The sequence below is a fragment of the Egretta garzetta genome, unplaced genomic scaffold, assembly GCF_000687185.1.
Source record: "Egretta garzetta isolate BGI_Z169 unplaced genomic scaffold, ASM68718v1 scaffold34, whole genome shotgun sequence".
NCBI lineage: Eukaryota > Metazoa > Chordata > Aves > Pelecaniformes > Ardeidae > Egretta > Egretta garzetta.
The window spans coordinates 157219-174435 of record NW_009259586.1 but is presented as its reverse complement, the minus strand read 5'-3'; the positions used below and the strand labels follow the sequence as shown (position 1 = coordinate 174435).

At 54.9% G+C, this 17217-nt stretch overlaps 1 protein-coding gene across 1 annotated transcript in view; it reads right to left on the bottom strand.

The window, feature by feature from the left end:
* Nucleotides 1-1917: 1917 nt before the first annotated feature.
* The window catches only part of NTN1 (netrin 1), a 54933-nt gene continuing 39633 nt past the window's right edge, over nt 1918-17217 (bottom strand). The window contains exons 5-6 of the mRNA XM_009637794.2: nt 11409-11483; nt 1918-2246 (exon numbers count right to left, since the gene is read on the bottom strand). Coding sequence (XP_009636089.2) covers nt 1918-2246; nt 11409-11483 — 404 coding nt within the window. The remainder of the gene's footprint in view (nt 2247-11408; nt 11484-17217) is intronic.

The following is a 17217-nucleotide window of genomic DNA, read 5'->3' as shown; positions in this document are numbered from 1 at the left end:
TGATGTCCAGGGTGGGATTTCTTTCCTAATACCCAAATTAATTCCAGAGGGGCCTTGCAGTTGCAGGGGGAGGCTCAGCAGAGCTCGTTCCCCCCGGGTGGTGTCTCCAGCAGCCCAGTGCTGGCCGTTGCTTCCCTGGGAGCCCTCCACTTTACACCTATTTACATGGCTGCTTCGCTTTATGGTGGTTTATGTCATTATATAAATATTGTTGATTGCTATAAAACAAGGAAAAACCACTGGAAAATGTCATAAAATAGATGTTTCCAAGTTTCCTAAAAGGAAAAATATCAGGGAGGTTTTGCTTTTTGTAGCAACTAATGTTTGCTTCTCCTCCAGGTACCCGTCCTGCCCTCCCTGCCTTTCCTTTCCACCCTGGCTGTTGCCTGTCTCCATTGGGTAGGTGAGCTCAGATATCCCTGGTCCTCGTGGGCCGGCGCGACACAAGAGTCTGGGTGACACCACTCAACAGGCAGTCCTGCCCTTACACTGCCCAGGGGAAAGATGCTCCAGCCCCAGGCTGGGGCACGGGGGGTGAGACGGGGGTGGGCCAGCCGCTACCTTGCTTAGAGTGTTAGCCATTAGGGATTAGGAATTCTTCATTTGCTGTTTTTCACCCCCAGCAGAAGGATGAGAGCAATTTGGGGAGCTCCAGGTGGGTCGCACCGTGCTCACCCAGTCCCTGGCTGAGACCCCCTTCCCTTGGAGCAGGTCTCTGCCCTGCATTGGCTGTAACTTGGCCAAGCCTTAGAGCTCTTGCTGGCCCGGCTGCCTGGGGGGACAGTCCCTTGGCACCCGCTGTCCCACCTCCTGTGTCTACCAAGGGGCTGGCCACCTTCTGCAGGGATGCCAGGGAGCTCCAGGGGGAGCGAGGGCAGAGCTGGTGTGGGGTCGGGAGAGCTGGCTGAGTTTGGGAGTGAAACCACTGCCAGCCAGGACCTCGGTGTCATCTGCATGGATTTTCTGTCACGTGGGCGTTCATCGCTCTGCTGATGGAGGCAGAGAGGACCAAGCCCATGGAGAGGCCCCAGGGGTGGCTGCGGTGGAGACTCAGGGACTGGAGGGGGTGACACCTACAGAAACTGGATGCCAACTTATTTTTTTGCAAAGTCTGGGTGTTTCCTTGGGGATTCTGTTATTAAGTCCTTGACTGTGAGTTGGAAGGGGGCCAGGGCATCCCATGGGCTCTCCCTCCTCCGGCATGGTGGGGGGCAGCACTCCATGGGGCATGGGGGCTGCAGCAAGGGGTCACTCCCCAAGTTATGCCTGGGTGGAAGTCGCCCACTAACATGGTCTCCACTTTGCTGTGCCTAACCTGGGATCAGACCTTGGCCACTCAGCGGGTGATGGCTACAGCTATCAAATACCAAAGAGTCCTCAAATAACCCCTATCAGTCAATCCTTGGATCTGCCCTCGGTGATAAGTCTGTTTAGTTTCCTCTACAATAACTCTCCTGTTCAACCTAAGCTGAGTACATATTTTTGGGGATGGGGGGTTAATTTCCAGCATTGTCATTGATTAGTTCCTTACAGGTTTGATGTTCCTGTGCCATGCTTTGGAAGCAGCAGATGTTAGCAGCTGGAAGGCAGTTTGGTATCTCTGATTTCTGCAGCCAATAGGGCAGAAAGAAGCTGGGGGGGGGCGGGGGGCACCAAGAGCCGCACGCCTGCACCCACCCTCCTCTTGTTTCACATCCATGTGTGTGATTTTTTGTGTTGAGTTTTGTTTTGTTTTCTCCCAGAACATGAGGTACAAGCCTGGCAGCCCCACAGCCGTGATTGGCATCCCTCCCGTCCCCCCCAGCACGACGTTCCTCCCGCCATCCCCGTCACTGGTCCCTGCCCACCCCAGCTCTACACAAAGCAGCAAGCACAGTCAGTCTCTCCCTCTCACGCGCTCCGTTGCCTTCTCCTCCTTTAGGCTTTCTTACACTTCCCCTTCTTCTCCCGCTGCTGGAACTTCCTGAGCCGCCGAGCCCACGTATCCCGCCACTGTATCACCAGGCTGGTTTTGTCCGCAATGATGCCACTCTGGTCGGGAGAGTCCTCGTTGTTGCCCAGCAGCAAATACTTCTTCATGGGCTTGATTTTGGGGCACTTGCATGCTATGTCCTTGGAGTGGATCCACAGGGTCTGGTCTCCGCGCCGTATCCGGTTGCTGCCTTGTTTGTAGACAGAGATGATGTTGACGGTGAACTTCCACCAGTCAGCATTTTTTTCCGCTTTCAGGATGTGGATCTGGACAGCTGGAAAAAAAAAAAACCAGAGTCAAGAAAAGATGTTATGATTTGAACCGATGAGAAGAAAATGAATTTTAAGTCTTACCGAATAGGCTGTGTGAGGGAAAGGGGGTTTTGTCTCCTGAGCCCAGGCTGGGGGAGAGCAACCAAGGGTGGTGGTTGCACAAAACCTACCTCTGCCCCCAGGCCATCTGCCACAAGCAAGAGTAGCCAGTGCTGGTGGCAGAGGCTCTCAGCAAAGGTACCCAGACCACCAAAGGCTTGGGAGATGCTCTCCAGCTCTGCTGCTACACAGGCAGCAGTGAGCATGGGCATTGCCCGAGGACCACAGGGGCTGGAGGACCGCCAGGAGGGGGGCAGAGGTGGGGAGCTGCTGCACTCCAGGAAGGAGAAACCTAACCCTAACTTCTTGCACCAGGATCCCTGGGAATGACACAGGGCTACCCAGAGCACTGGTGGGGAGCGGGTTGCCTCATTCTCCTGTCCATGTCCTAGGGAGGACCATCATCTCCCAGGACGTGGCCATGAAGCAACCACCGATGGAGCAGTTCCCCAGGGCTCTTGGTGCAGCAACATCTGCCCCAGCACCCGTGAATGCTCAAAGCAATGAAAAAATTATTTAAAAATCAAGTAGGTTCATGTACACTGGACCCTGCCTTTTCCCTTGAAGCAGCAGCACAGATTAACAAATGCAGGATCAGCTTGTGCCTCCACACGGCACACATCGTGCTGGGCATGGCAGGGAGGTGCCTGTCCCCATCAGCAGTGCCAAAACCCTGGGCTGCACCACAAGACCTGAGACAAGTTTCTTCTTGTCCAGCGAGCAGCAGGTGCTTCAGCCAGAGGATGGGTTTCTGCACGGGCCATTTCTCCAGCCCCTCCCTTCCTCACCAGACAGGGCCACTCGCACATCCGCACCAGGACTCCAGGCAGCCTCAGGTTTCAAGAGAAGATGAGCCAAAATCTGGAGCAAGACACTGGGACTGGCCCAAGATCTCCAACCATTTGGCATCTGGAGGCAGGAAAAACCTGTTAGGGCCTCCAGCATGTCTGCCCCGGGGCCAGCACAAGGAGACGGCTCCTCATGAGTGCCCAGCCTTGGAGCAGGATACTGAATGGGTTCAAACCTATGAAAGAATTTGGAAACAGGGAGATTCACTGTTGCGTGTTTCTAGGAGATGTTCCTGCGTCAATACTGGTCAGTGCTTGTTGTGGAAGATGCCTTTGCTAGTAAAAGCACCGGTCAAGGACTGAAGGTAGGGCTCAGTGATCATAAGGACATGTTCTGACTTCCGGGTCTGGTGGAGTCACTCGAACATCTCTGTGAATACTGAATAGCCATTGGGCTTCAAGGGATGCAGCAGCCTGGCAAGCCAGGTGTCCTGGCAGGCAACTGGGAGATAACAGGCACCCAAAGCAAGACAGAGATGGGAGGACATCTGTGAGCCATAAGCACAGGAATAGCAAGAGCATGGTGTTTTCCAAACCCGTGGCTGATGTTCTGTAGCCTGTCTGTAGCCACATGGACTGAGAAAGCCTCCTGAGAAAACCTGGTGAGGACTCAACCCTCCACTGCTCCACCCCTTGCTCTTTCCTGAAGAAAGAGCAGGCATTCGTGTCTTACGTTATCCCTGCACCCCCCAGCATCCATGCAGGTCTCACAGGGCCAGGGTGAAGGTGACTTGGCATCATGATCTGGGCAGGAGAGGACTCCTCTTGGGCTTGTCCACAAAGATGCTGGGATGCTGGTGGACACTGGTTTGCTTCCAGTGTCCTCGAGGGCAAGGCTCTGCCCACGGCTGATTTCAGAAGCCCCTGGAGCCACTGCAGTTTTGTGCCATGGGGCAGCCCCAGGCTGCAGCCCAGGTGGCCCTGAGCAGGCTACAGTGGCCTCTGCCAGCCCTCCTCCTCCTCTTCCTCAAGCCCTACACCCTTTCTAGGTGACATCCATGGACTTGGGATCAAACCCCAGGAAAGGGTGGAGACCCGTGTGGGAAAGGGAGGGTTTGGCCCCGCAGCCCAGCAAGCCAGAGGAGGCACCAGCCTGGAGGCTGCTCTGGGCTTCTTCCTGACAGTGGTCCATCCCGGCACAGGGACAGCAGAGGAGGACGGAGCAGCAGTCAGCTGAGATCGCATCCTCCAGGGAGGCTGAACACATTCCTCCCTGCTAAAAATCTGCTTCCAGGAAAATATTTTCAGGGGGAAGTGAGGGCTCAGCCCTCCGGGGTTTGTTTGCTGACTGTGGGATGAGGAGTCCCCACCAGCAGAGACAGAGGGAAAAACCCGGCTGGCGATGCCAGCCCTGCCTGGGAGAGCAGGCTGGCACACTCCAACCAAAAACCACTTTTTGATCAAAACTTTGAGCTTTTCCCTTTTTTATTTTCCCCCCTTTCCCTCCACGCCCTGTGAGCTATAGCCCCCTGCCCGTCCACCTGCCTGTCTCAGCCATCTGGGCAGTCGCCGCTGAGGCCAGTCTCCATTGCATAAATTATCAGAGGGAGAAGAAACCTCAAAAAAAAACCCCCCAAACCAGCCCAAACTCCCCCATTTGCCTTGTAACAGCCCGGTTTTACTGCCCTGGGTTAGCAGTGGAGGAGCAGCCCCCTCGCTTTAAAACCACAACGTGCAAACTGATTTGAAGCTGTGGAAGGCAGCAGGGCTCTGCAGCCCAGCAAGGCTTTGTAACACGTTGCAAAATATATGTGAAGGTTGGGGTTTTGGGTTTTTTTGGAGCATGTCATGGATGCCAGATGCTTTCATTAAAAAAAAAAAAAAAGGAACAAACCCAACCCTAAGCTCTGACCATGTATTTCCCAGTCTGGTGTGAAGGCAGCAGAATGTGAAGATTAGCCAATTTTTATTTTTTTGAAAGAAATCTTTCCAAAAAAGCTTAAACCTTTGACCTGACTGGGTCCACACTGACAAAATGGAGCAAATGAATGAAAAGGAACTGGAGAGAGGTGGTTACAGGAAACTCCGCTCTAAAATACACAGTCTGTATTTTTTTTGATGTCAAGGCCCCCGTCTCTCATTTTTTTCCCCTTTTATTAATGAAGTGGAAGGAGTGAAAGCTGCGCTGAGGCTTGGCTGGCAGGGCTGCAGCTGCCTTCCCCGACAGCGAGTTTTCTGTCCATAACTCTGCATCCAGGATGCCCAGTTTCCCCTGAGCCGGGTTTTAGAGCCCAAGTTTAGTGATGGGTATTTTGGGGGGGGTGTCTCCAACATCTCCCAAGGGACACAAAATGTGCAGAGATGCAGAGAGCTACCATGAGGAATTTTTGGAAGCACCTAAGCTGGCTCCCCTGGGTGCATCCCCAGGGATTTAGGGACTCATTTCTCATGAAAGAGGATGTTTCAGACACTTCATGGTTTGGGGGGGGGGCTCAGCAGCACCCCACCACCCCAAAGCTGGCTTTGGAGCTTGATGTTGTCTTTCACCTGCCCTTCCTTAGGGCAAAGCTTGGCTTTGCCGGCGCTGCAGTGAACTCCTCGCGCTTTGCTGATGTTCACTGCACCCCTGTACCGATGCTGAGCTGCACTGGGGACCATCACTGCGTCCCTGGAAAAATGCCCTGGAAAGTGTCTATGGGACAAGTGGAGGAAAGGATGTGGTAGGGGATGATGGTTATTCAAGAGGGTGACAGAGGGGATGCTTCCCTGGCCGTGGTCCCCTGGCAGTGGATGGTGACCCGGAGGGGAAGAACAAAATCAAATGAGCAGCAGCTTTTGCTGTGCCCCTGCTCCACCAGGGCCAGTGACACTGGTTTCCAGGGAGGATGGGCTCTGGCCCGGGTCCCGAGTGCGGTGGTGCCTTGGGGTCACCTGTAGCTTGCACCCGCTCCTCCCCATGCTTTGCAAATGGTGGGCAGCAAAGCCCCACAGGTAATTTGGGGCTGGCTGCACCCCCCAGGTACCCCTGTAACACCGGGGATTTTTCTCCAGGCTCGCTATTTTGCACCCTGCTCTGCTCCCCGTCAGCCCCAAGGGAGCCCGTCATCACCCAAACGGGTGCCGAGAGCCAGAGGGCAGGGGTTCAAGGGGTGAGGGGAAGATGCTCAGTCATGGTGAGCGCCCGGCGTTGCCCCATTAACCACATCCCACCCGACATCGATGCCGCTGAACCCCAAATCCTGCCCGGATGGTGCCTGACCAGCCACACCAGCCCAGGCAATACCTTCCTCTCCCCACATTCTACTTCTTTGGTTTAGTGGTGGGATGGCAGGGTTAGGGTAACGGTTGGGCTTGATGAGCTTAAAGGGCTTTTCCAACGCAAATGATTCTATGATTCTACGATTCCATGATTCTTTGTTAGAAAAAGGGGGCCAAGCAGTGCCTGGGCTGCGGGAGGGGATGGGGTGTCCCGGGTGCCCCCGTCGCTCAGCTCTGGGGCTTGCGGTGCTGCCTGGCTGGGGGCCCCCCAGCCACAGGAAGGACCTGAAGGTTTGATATTGCAGATGAAAGCAGAGGGGTGGGATGACTTGATGTGAATAAAACCAAAACCCAGCCCCAAACCCTCAAACCAATATGTTTGAGGGCAGCCTGTGTAGAGGCTTAAATAAAAGCAGCGCCTTGCAGCATTCAGAGACCATGAGTCAGGGGCCCAAAAATCATGAGATTGCCATAAAAAGAGTTACAAAAAAATTATAATTTTCTTTTGGTTTTTATTTGCTTTGGGGGTTTGTGATAAATCATCTCCTGATTTCAAGCTTTCCCCTGCCAAAGCTGACCTCGGACAAACCGATGCATCCTATGCGCTAACCTGACTCCAGGAGCTGGAGCTTTGGGGAGCTTCCCTTGATGGGGAGCGTCACTGCACTGGCCCTGGGAAAGATCCCATGGGACTGTGGGGTGGCAGTGGGAGCAGAGTGGTTGCTGGGAGAGGCAAGAGGGTCTTTAATAGGGACTGACAGAAAGGGGCACTTGGACAGTGGGTGCAGGCGTCCCAGCCCAAGCTGGGGCTTTCTGAGGGCTCAGGTCCCTTCCCACCACACAAGCAGAGCAGAGCCCGTGTGGATTTTACTTCAACCAGCAGCAAAAGGTGACCCTGACACCATTCAGGTTTGGCTCCTCGCTGGAGCAAAAGGTTAAAATGGGATTTCACCCCCCCCAGACCGCCCTGCCCCCCTTTTTTTTTTCCTAATTTATTTGGCTTTGCCTGCCTCCGGTTGTCCATTTCCTACTGGTTTAATATTGGAGATTTATGATCCCTAATCCCAGCCAGCCTGGGTGCGCCCTGCCCGGCTTGCTCCCTCGGGATGCGGTTACGGGCATGGCTCACCCAGCGCATCCCCATGCCAGGAACAGGATTTCTCCACCTTCCGGGGCGGCAGAAGGGCCTGCAGCCGGGACAGTCAGGGACAGGGCTTCTCCCCACCTTGGGGTTTTCTGTGGATTCAGGTTTTTTCTCCTCCCTCTCTCTTTTCAAGCTGCCTTTTGAAAACACGTTTTGCTTTTTTCCACTGGCCCCTGCCAAGATCCTCTCGACAAAGGGGGTGACTAAGTGAAGGCTCCAAAAGGAAGGATATTTTTTTTTTTTTTACTTTTCTTTTTTTTTTTTCCAAGGAAAGGCAAAGCGAGCAGATGATCTCACCTTTCAGCGGAGGATCCCGCTCCTCGCCCCCATCCCCTCCCCAGAGACCAGCCCAGGGCCATGGGGAGGGCGCAGGGGCAAGGGCTGGGACCACAGTGCCGGTACCCAGCACAACGCTCCGGCATCTCTGTGCAGGATCAGGGCCCAGGGGAAAGACAGGGATCCAAAAGTGCCGGGTTTCCCCTACCATGGCTGCCTATCCCACTGGGATTAATCACACCACGCAGACAGCGGATAAAGCCCCACAGATCAGGCCGAAATGGTGGCACCCGAGCAAGCAAGGGATGCTCCTGCACTACCTGGGGCGGCATCGCCTGCTCTACTAAAATAACCCCCTCTCCTTTTGGGCCGGGGGGATCTCCACCCCCAGCAGGGATTCCCCCGCTTCCCTGGGATAACTTTTACTGCTCCAAACCCAGCAAACCCCTTCCTCTGCCCCCGAGCCAAGCAACCCCTCTGCTCCATCAGACACCCAAAATAAACCCAGAAAAAGCTTTTCTGCTTCTGTTCTTGCCTACCCCCCCTTTTTTTTTCCAATTTAAAATAAAAAGGAAAAAAAACCCACCACAAACCCAACAAAACCAAACATATAAGAAAATAAATAAGGGAAAATATCCCCTTTGAATCACTGAATGAAATGGGGAGCTAAAAAGCCCCATTGAGGCGCGGGGCGGATGATAGCTTCCCGATTGAGCCGGCGGGAGAAGTAACTCTGTCCAAGCTAATTAGGGCCTTTTGGGACATTCATCCCAGCGATGCCGGCGCAACGGTGAGGAAAAGAGCCTCCTAATTGGCATCCTGCTGGGGTGTCAGACCCAAAGTCTTTATTATCCCTCCCTGCACCTTTTCAACCCTTTCTTCCCACCCTGGCCCTGTTGAAAGCATGGGCTGCCCCAGCACGGCTGGGCTGGGCTGCGGGCATCGCTTACCCTGCTGCCTCGCCAGGCTGGTTTGCCCTTGAAAAAGCAAATTTGCCATGGCTACGGGGCTGGCTGGGGCCGGGGGGCTGGCTGGGGCCGCCCCAGGGCCAGGAGGGCTCAGGGGGGAGCACCCCGGTTCCTGCGCTGAGACAGCCCGTGCCTGCTCACCCTGAACTAGCCCTGGTGAGCGGCTTTGGCTCACTTGCGCTTTTGCAGAAGCGATGCTGCGTGATAAAAGAGAGAAGAAAAGCCCTTTCCAGCACCCCTATTCATTGCTCTGGGGTTATCTCTTGTCTGAGACAGCTCTTGAGCTGCACTCATCTCCCCAGGGTCCGTTGAAGCCCGCGAGTCCACCTTACAGCCTCAAACACAACCAAGCATGAGCTTTCACCCAAACCCCCAGGAAACATCTCCCCAGCAAGACTGGACAAGCCAAGGAGTGAAACCACGCTGGGGCCACCCCTCAAGCAAAGCCCAAGTGCTGCCACCACCGAAACACTGCAACCCTCACCCCGAGAGCCACAGACAACGCTGCTCAGCTGGGAACCACGCTCCAAGGCGGATGCACGTGCCTTCTTTTCCTCCCTACCTTCTCCAAATCCCTGGGGCCAATTTGGATCATGACACATATAAGTTTCCTGCAGTTGAATGGCTGCTGTCTCCCCTCTTCAGAGAGAAAATGCTCCAGCATACGCTCAGCCCTTAAGAGATGCTGGAGAAGCCAGCTGGGAAAATGAAGGGAAATGCATTTGTACCTTATTAGCCAGCGGAGAATCCACCTGTGAGAAACCCAATGGCTCTGATAGCCTGGTCATCAGCCCCACTCCTGTCTTTAATAACCTCATGATCTAGCAGTGGCTTTCTCATGTGCAATTTAACCCTTTCTCTAAGGGAAAAGGCATTTTTTGGACTTTTCCAACATCTGTTGAACCTACAGCAGCTCCTACAAGCATGGCCAGCCCTCAGCATGGCCTCGCTGGACACACACCATGAGCATGGCCCCAGCCTTGGCAGCCCGTCGTTGTTGAGAGATGCTCTCCACGACCATTTTGCCACATGGGTAATGGAAGAATAAGTGGGAATGTAAATAAAACATTTTCACCCAAGCCCTCTTCCTTCCCCTGGGCTCATGGGGAGGTGCTGGAACACAAAGCCAGCACAGAGCATCCCTCAGATGGCCCTGCTGGGAGGCACCTGTCTGGGAGGGGCTGTTAAATGGGAATTCATTCTGCTCTTGCAAACATTTCCCAGGCACGCTGAGCTGCTGCTGTGAGCACATTTGGAGGAGGGATGAGGCGTCACCACCTCTGGATGCTCTAATGCAGATGGGATGGTTTTTTTCTTTTCCTTGGCAATTTGGTGAACATATATATATACACACATATACATATAATGCATGCATATATATATATATATATATAAAATTTTTTCCTCTGCTCTGGAGGGGAAGGGCTGGCAGGCACCGGGGCAACTGCAGCCTGGGTGGATGCTAAGCCCTGCCCTGCAGCACCTCATAATTCCCTGCTTGTTCACATGCTTGGAGGCTCAGCGCAAAGCCAAGCTCATGGGCTCACAGTCCTCTCCCCTGCCCTCAGACACTTTGCTCCCCCCCATTTCCAGTCTTTGCGGGGGTGGGGTAATTTCCAACCCCTACGTATGCTTAGCACTGTTTCTACACATCCCCCCAGCACAGAGTGCATGTATTTAACCAGCTCTACCTGATTTTTCCAGGTCAGTCCCGTTCCTGATGCTCAGCTCATCCTGATAGCTTGGCGTGTCTGGCAGAGGGGTGTGATCCTCCAGGCAGGTGGGACAGCAGTGGAGCCATCCCTCCCCATCTGCCCATGATGGGGCCACTTGGTGCTGGTGGGCAATAGCCAAGCTAGGGCGGAGAGGAGCTGCTGAGCCCCAGGGAGGGCTTTGAGGGGTTTCTTGGTGTGGCCTGAAGAAAATCCCCTCCTGGGGTCACCCTGGCCACCTCCTCCACGGGCCCACTGGTGACCATACTAGGAATGGACCCACATTAAAAATAATCCCAGCAGCAGAGAGGTGGGGCCGGAGCTTGGGATGTGCCTGCTCCAAGCCACAGCTGTGGAAGGATGCTCAGGACCTTGGGTACCAGCAAGGACAGGGATCCCACAGCTTCCCTGGCTTGTCCTCGGGCTGCAACACCCTCTGAACCTGCCTGGGAATTACAGGAGGGATGGATCCAGATGGCAGAGAACTGCCTGCTGCTTGTCCCCACAGAAAAGCATGATTTTTAAAAGCTGCTGCATCTAACAGCACAGTGAGAAGAGCGAGGACACGGTGTCATCGTAACCCAGAAGACACCTTGAGGTGACGACACTGTGGACCCTGATTTGGGGTTGTCTCAGCATCCGCAGGGGCACTCATATTTTCCAAGCAATGCAATTGCATTGCTGCTTCGTTGAGCATCGCTCCCCAGGGCTTCCTCTCCAAACCCGGCAAAAGCCATACCCCAAATTGCTCGGCACACACCCCAGCGGGGCCAGTTGCTGTGGACCAGAGCCGGGGCAGGGTTGAGACCCAGCCGGCAAACCCGTCCCTGGGCTCGGTGGGCTTGGGGAGAACCTGGGAGGGAGATGCTCCCGATCCTCATCCCTCTGCAACCCCTGGTCCCTGGAAGCAGCGACTCACCGTAGTCTTTCTTACAGTACTTCTTCATGTTGATCTTCAGCTTCCCCTTGGAGGCTTTGCAGTATGAGTCACAATCTGCACGGGGGAGAGGGGGAGGGCAAGAAAACATTAACAAAACAAATTAGTCTTAAAATGAATAAAAGGCTGGGGGAAAGGGGGGGACGGCTCAAAGCTGCAGCCTGCCATGAATAAGCAGCATGCCTGTGATATCCATCTGCCAGGCCCCGATTGGGTTGTCTAAGGGGGCATTCAGAAAAACCTTCCTTTCTAAAGAAAGCTTTTCACAAAGGAAACCATCCTCCCGCCCGCCTCCCTCAGCCCGGCTTCCCTGGGCTGCCTCTGTCTTCCTGGGAGACCCCGGGGCCTCCCTTATTGTGCCACCCAGAGCTTTTGAGAGCCACACAAATTCCCCCTGTTCTCCAGCTCCCAACTGGAGCCTGCCTGGAGCCCACAGAGGCCCCATTGTCACCCCTAACCCGGGCTGGTGTCAGCCTTTGGCATTCATTGCCGAGAGATTCGGGCTGGGGTCACCCTCTGACAATGCGGGTCAGAGAGGAAATTAGCAGCCCATGAAGCATTAGCAAAGCCTTTTGGTGTCCACTCTACTGAAGTGTGCAAATAAAATACCCCAGTAGGAACATTTCATTTCTAATGGGCCCCCACTGCTGGGACACGCTGGCTTTGCTTGGGCGGCGCAGCGGCCGGTGCGGTGGGCAGGCGGGAGCGCTGGCACGGGAGCCTGGCAGCACCGCTGGGGCTGGAGCCGGGCCACAGTCCTGGGTGTCTGCGGGGATGCTGAGGCCTGTTCCGGTTACTTTGGGCAGCGGGCACGCTGTGCATGCACCCATGGGTGCTAGGGAGAAGCCCCCAGCACCACAAAAGACCCATATTTAGGGGAAAATGGGACACGTCTGGCCCCAGAGGGAGTCCCTGGTACAGTGACAGTCCTTGGGGCTTCTCCACCACTCCCAGCTGCCCATCATTCCCCCACAGCCACCATTGGAGACCAGGTTGAAAATCGGCTGAAATGCCACAGTGGGGCCCCGGAGCTATGCGAGCAGGGTGGGATGCTGGGTGGGTAGGGGGTGCTGCTGGTACCCCATGGCCAGTGGACATGGGCTGCCCGTGTCCTGCCCCAGGCCATGCTGGCAGTGCCAGACCAGAACCACGCTTGCCTGTGCAACACCCCAAGCTCCTGTCCAGGATCTCCAGTGCCCATGTCCTGAGACCCTGGGGGGGAAGCTGTGCAGTGTCCCCCTTAGCATGGTGGTCACACACCGAGGTGGCACGTGCCACAGCCGGGCTCAAAGCTCCATTCCTTATGTGCTACAGGAACACATGTGAGAAGCAGTTCCTTCCTAGAGAAACTCCCACTGAGCAGGCTGGGAGGGGAAACTGAGGCATGGAGCTGGGAGGTGGCTGCACAGCTATAGCATTTCCCAGCGATAGGTCTGTTTGAAGCTCTGCCGTGTACACAGGTGCTGTGGTATGAAGCCAGCTTTGAGGCCAGGCCCTGTTGGAGGAGATGGTCTCCAGCGGTAGATGCTCAAAGCCAGCCCAGGCAAGGCAAGGCACGGCACCGAGGCCCCCGACCAGGCTGCATGGGGTGCTCTGCGCCCTGTTGGCTCATCAGCCCCAAGGCAGGAGGTGTTCCTGGGGCAGGAGGTGCATTCAGAAATATGGGGAGCTTCCTCAGCTGGAAAGCGGATGCTCACAGACCCCAAATGCAACCCTCCCCATCAGCAGCAGAGCCAAACCCAGCCTGAGCCAAGCTGTGTTTTTTCAGCTTGAGTGGAAGAACCAACAAGAGAAGGAAACCCAAAGAGCTGAACACCCCCACATCCCACCATCACCAGATACCACCTCAGTACCAACACCTCTGAGCCGCGTGTGTCCTAGCCCCTCTCACCCTGGCCAGGCAGAATCATCTCCCCTCAGCACCACCCTGCTGCCCTGATGCTCCCATTCATAGAATTCCAGATTGGCAAGGGTTGGAAGGGACCTCAGGAGATCACCCAGGCCAACCCCCCTGCTCAAGCAGGCTTACCCAGAGCAGGGGGCACTGGACACTGTCCAGGTGGAGGTTGAATATCTCCAGAGAAGGAGATTCCACAGCTGCCCTGGCCAGCCGGTTCCAGGGCTCGGTCACCCTCAAAATAAAGGCATCCTTCCTCACGTTCAACTGGAACCTCTTCTGCTTCAGTTTGTGCCCATTGCCCCTTGCTCTGGTGCTGGGCACCACTGAGAAGAGTCTGGCTCCGTCCTCATGACATTCACCCTTAAGGTATTTGTAAGCATTTATAAGATGTGTTGATGAGATCCCCTCTCAGTCTTCTCTTCTTCAGGCTGAACAAGCACAGCTCTTTCAGCCTTTCCTCACAGGGGAGGTGCTCCAGTCCCTTTATCATCCTAGTTGCTCTCCTCTGGACTCTTTCTAGGAGTTCCTAATCTTTCTTGAACTGGGGAGCCCAGAACTGGACACAGTACTCCAGGTGGGGTCTCACCAGGGCAGAGTAGAGGGGGAGGAGAACCTTCCCTCGCCCTGCTGGCCACACTCCTCTTAATGCACTCCAGGATACCATTGACCTTCTTGGCAACAAGGGCACACTGCTGGCTCATGGTCAGCTTGTCTTCCATCAGGACTCCCAGGTTCCTCTCGGCAGAGCTGCTCTCCAGCAGGTCAGCCCCCTTACTCCAGAGAGCACCCACAGGAACATGTGGCTTCACGCTCTTTCAATATGACCTAACCAGGGCCAAAAGTGAGAGCTATGATGTAAAGTGGGGCACCTTCCTCCTCCAAAAGGCCTGGACAAGTTCTCTGCCCAGCTCTGACCACCCAGTGCCCTTGGAAACCCAGGAGCCAAGCCAACTGTTGAGGGGTTCCAGCAGCTGATGCCTCCTCCCCTTGGCTTTTCTCATCTAACCCAACCCTGAACATCACACAGAACTTGAAGTGCACTCAGAAAAGCGTGGCTATTCCACAAAAGCTGTAGCTCAGAGGATGGCGGTTTGCTAGCAAAGCCCCAGCCATGCCTACCTAGTAGTGTGCCACCATGCAGCAGGATGTGGCTGCCTGGTGTCACCGAGCCCAGGGAACAGAAACATTTCTCATCCAACTGCCTGGTAAGATGTTCCTGGCCAGAGGCATGGAAGGGATAGATAGAAAGGAAATAAATGTGCATGCAGCAACCCAACAGCCCAGGGGGGTTTTCCCTCGCCTGCTTGGTGGAACAGGGGACTATCAAGAGACAGGCCACAGGGCTGCTTTGCTGGGCAGCCAGCATGATCCTGCTCAACTGCAGATTGCTGATGTTTTCAGGACACTACCTGGTGGTAGCAATCATGATGGCGGTTCTCCTCTGGCATGAAAATCCTGGAGCACTTATTTATCACTGCCATTGCATCTCATCCCCTATGCAGCAGCTGATCTGCAGAAAAGGCTGACCCAAGGGCAGGCAGGGACCAAGCAACTGAGCAGGGACAGTACTTTGGAGCTCTGGCTGCAGGTTTCTCCTCCCCTGGACAAATCCCAGTCAGACAGATGCCGGTGAGCAGCCGGCTCTGAGCACTAGTGACTGGCAGGGGTGGAAAGCAACTCCCACCTGCACACCTCATAGCTCAGCCCCAGGATCTGCAAAGCAGATCTCCGTCAGCCAGGCTGGCAGAGCCCACCAAGAGCAGATCCTCCTCCAGCCCCTCAGTACTGCTTCTGGGATTCCATCCCCAAGAAACAGCAGATAGAAACCATCACTGGACTCCAATCCAGACCACTCGCAGGAACAACCCCAAGACTCTGCAGCAACCTCTTCCCACGGAAACATCCCTGGCCACATTTGACCTTCCCAATGCCTGCACTCCTGCCACAATATTTCACAGAATCTTAGAATTGTTTAGGTTGGAAAAGATCTTTAAGCCCATCAAGTCCAACCATTACCCTAGCACTACCAACAACCTAACATTTCCAGTCTGCCTGGGACCACAGACCTGCCAGAAACCCATCTCCACACCATTTCCCAGCCAGGGAGGCTGTGAGATGATGGGGCACCACCCAGCTGCCCCCTAGGCCCTGCAGGACAGCACCCCATCCCCACAGCCTTAGCTCAGTCCCTGGGTGTCAACCTGAAGCCAGGCTTGTGGCTCAAGCCACCCAGCTACAGCCCAGGTCCACCCCTGCTCTTGCTAACACAACTCCTACCCACCTTCCCTTTCACTTTCTTTTTCTCCCAACCTCGTGGGCTGTGCCAGAGCCTCAGCTGGTTTAAATTGAACTTGATGTGGCCAGAGCCAGCTGGTGTAAATCAGTGTTAAATTGCCAGACGCCAGGGCTGATTTACATGGCTGGGGGATTTGCCCCAGTTCCTTTCCTTTGTTTCCAGCACAGAGTGCTCTCCTGCCTCCTGGGTGACTTGCAGATCCTCTGGGGCTGCTTTGGGAAGGCAAACAAAGTTGCTTGGAGCAAAGCCTTGAGCTCGGGTTTTCTGGTAAGCAGCGCTACGTCCATCAGGCGATGCTGCAAGATCGCTGTTTGCTCAGGGAAAGTGCGTGGGGGGGATGGTACAGGGTATTATTTCAGCACTGTCTAACACCTAGAAAAGACCCTGCTCTCATCCACCAGGTGACATTCCAGCAGTTTAGGCTCTGGAGGAAGGTTTGCTGGGCTGCCGGGCCCCTGATGGAAGGTGATGGCAGAGCCAAGCTCAAAGGCTGGGGAAGGGATGGGAGGAAGGGACAAGAGGCTGAAATGGGAGAAGAGGATTGATCTGGAGCCTGGAGTGCTCTAAATGCTGTTTCAGCAATTCGTGCATGTGCACAGGAGCTACACACGGGATGTAAGACTCTTGCAGAATTTGCCCCTGAATTCTTTGGTTACAAACCTACAGCGTCCCACGGCACATGTGTTTGTCCTGGCTGCACAAGGGGCTCCCTGTCCCACAGGGCCCTCTCACCTACCTTGGTGAGGTTGCAGAGAATCAGCCTGAGGTAACACAGGAGGGTCTGGGCGTGGGAAGCATGGGGTCCTGTCTGCCAGGTTCCTGTCTGCCCAGGCCCTACGGGCATGATGGGGTGGGTGCCACTTGGTTCTACTCTGTGGGACTGGTGGATGGGGTCAGCCCCAGCCCTTTGCCCCATCACAGTGTGTACAGACCTCCTCTGCCCATGGGGGTGCAGAAGAAAGGTTGGTCCTTACCCCAGTGCTGTCCTGCCCTGCTCCATCTTCCAGGCAGATCTGCTCTCTCAGCCTCCTGGCCCTCACAGGACTTGCCTGCCCTCAGCAGACCCTGAAATCTATCTGAGTCCCTCCTAGCCTGCATTTGGCCTGGCCAACCCCTTTCCAAAGGACTCAAACACCCCTGGCCACAGCACCATGGTGCAGGAGAAATCGAGTGGTGAGATATGAACACCCTCTTCCCCCTGCTCCCAGTGCTTTTCTCCCTGAGTTTGCTCAGCTGCACAAATATTTCAGTGCAAAACCCCATTTCAGAGATGCAAACCCAAAGCACAACCTGACCCTACTGCTCCCAGTGCTTTTCTCCCTGAGTTTGCTCAGCTGCACAAATATTTCAGTGCAAAACCCCATTTCAGAGATGCAAACCCAAAGCACAACCTGACCCTAGTGCTTTTTTCTTTTTTTTTTTTTTTTTTTTTTTTGCACCACTCCATCCTAGTGCGCTGCAGTGGGGGCATCCTGTGCCTCCCTGCCGGGTCCCCCAGGCTGGGAGCAACCGGGTGCTTACCTGTGAGAAGGCATGAACTTTGTGTGTTCCCTGGATAAAGAGAGCAGGAGGGGATCTGGAAGGAGGCAGCTAGC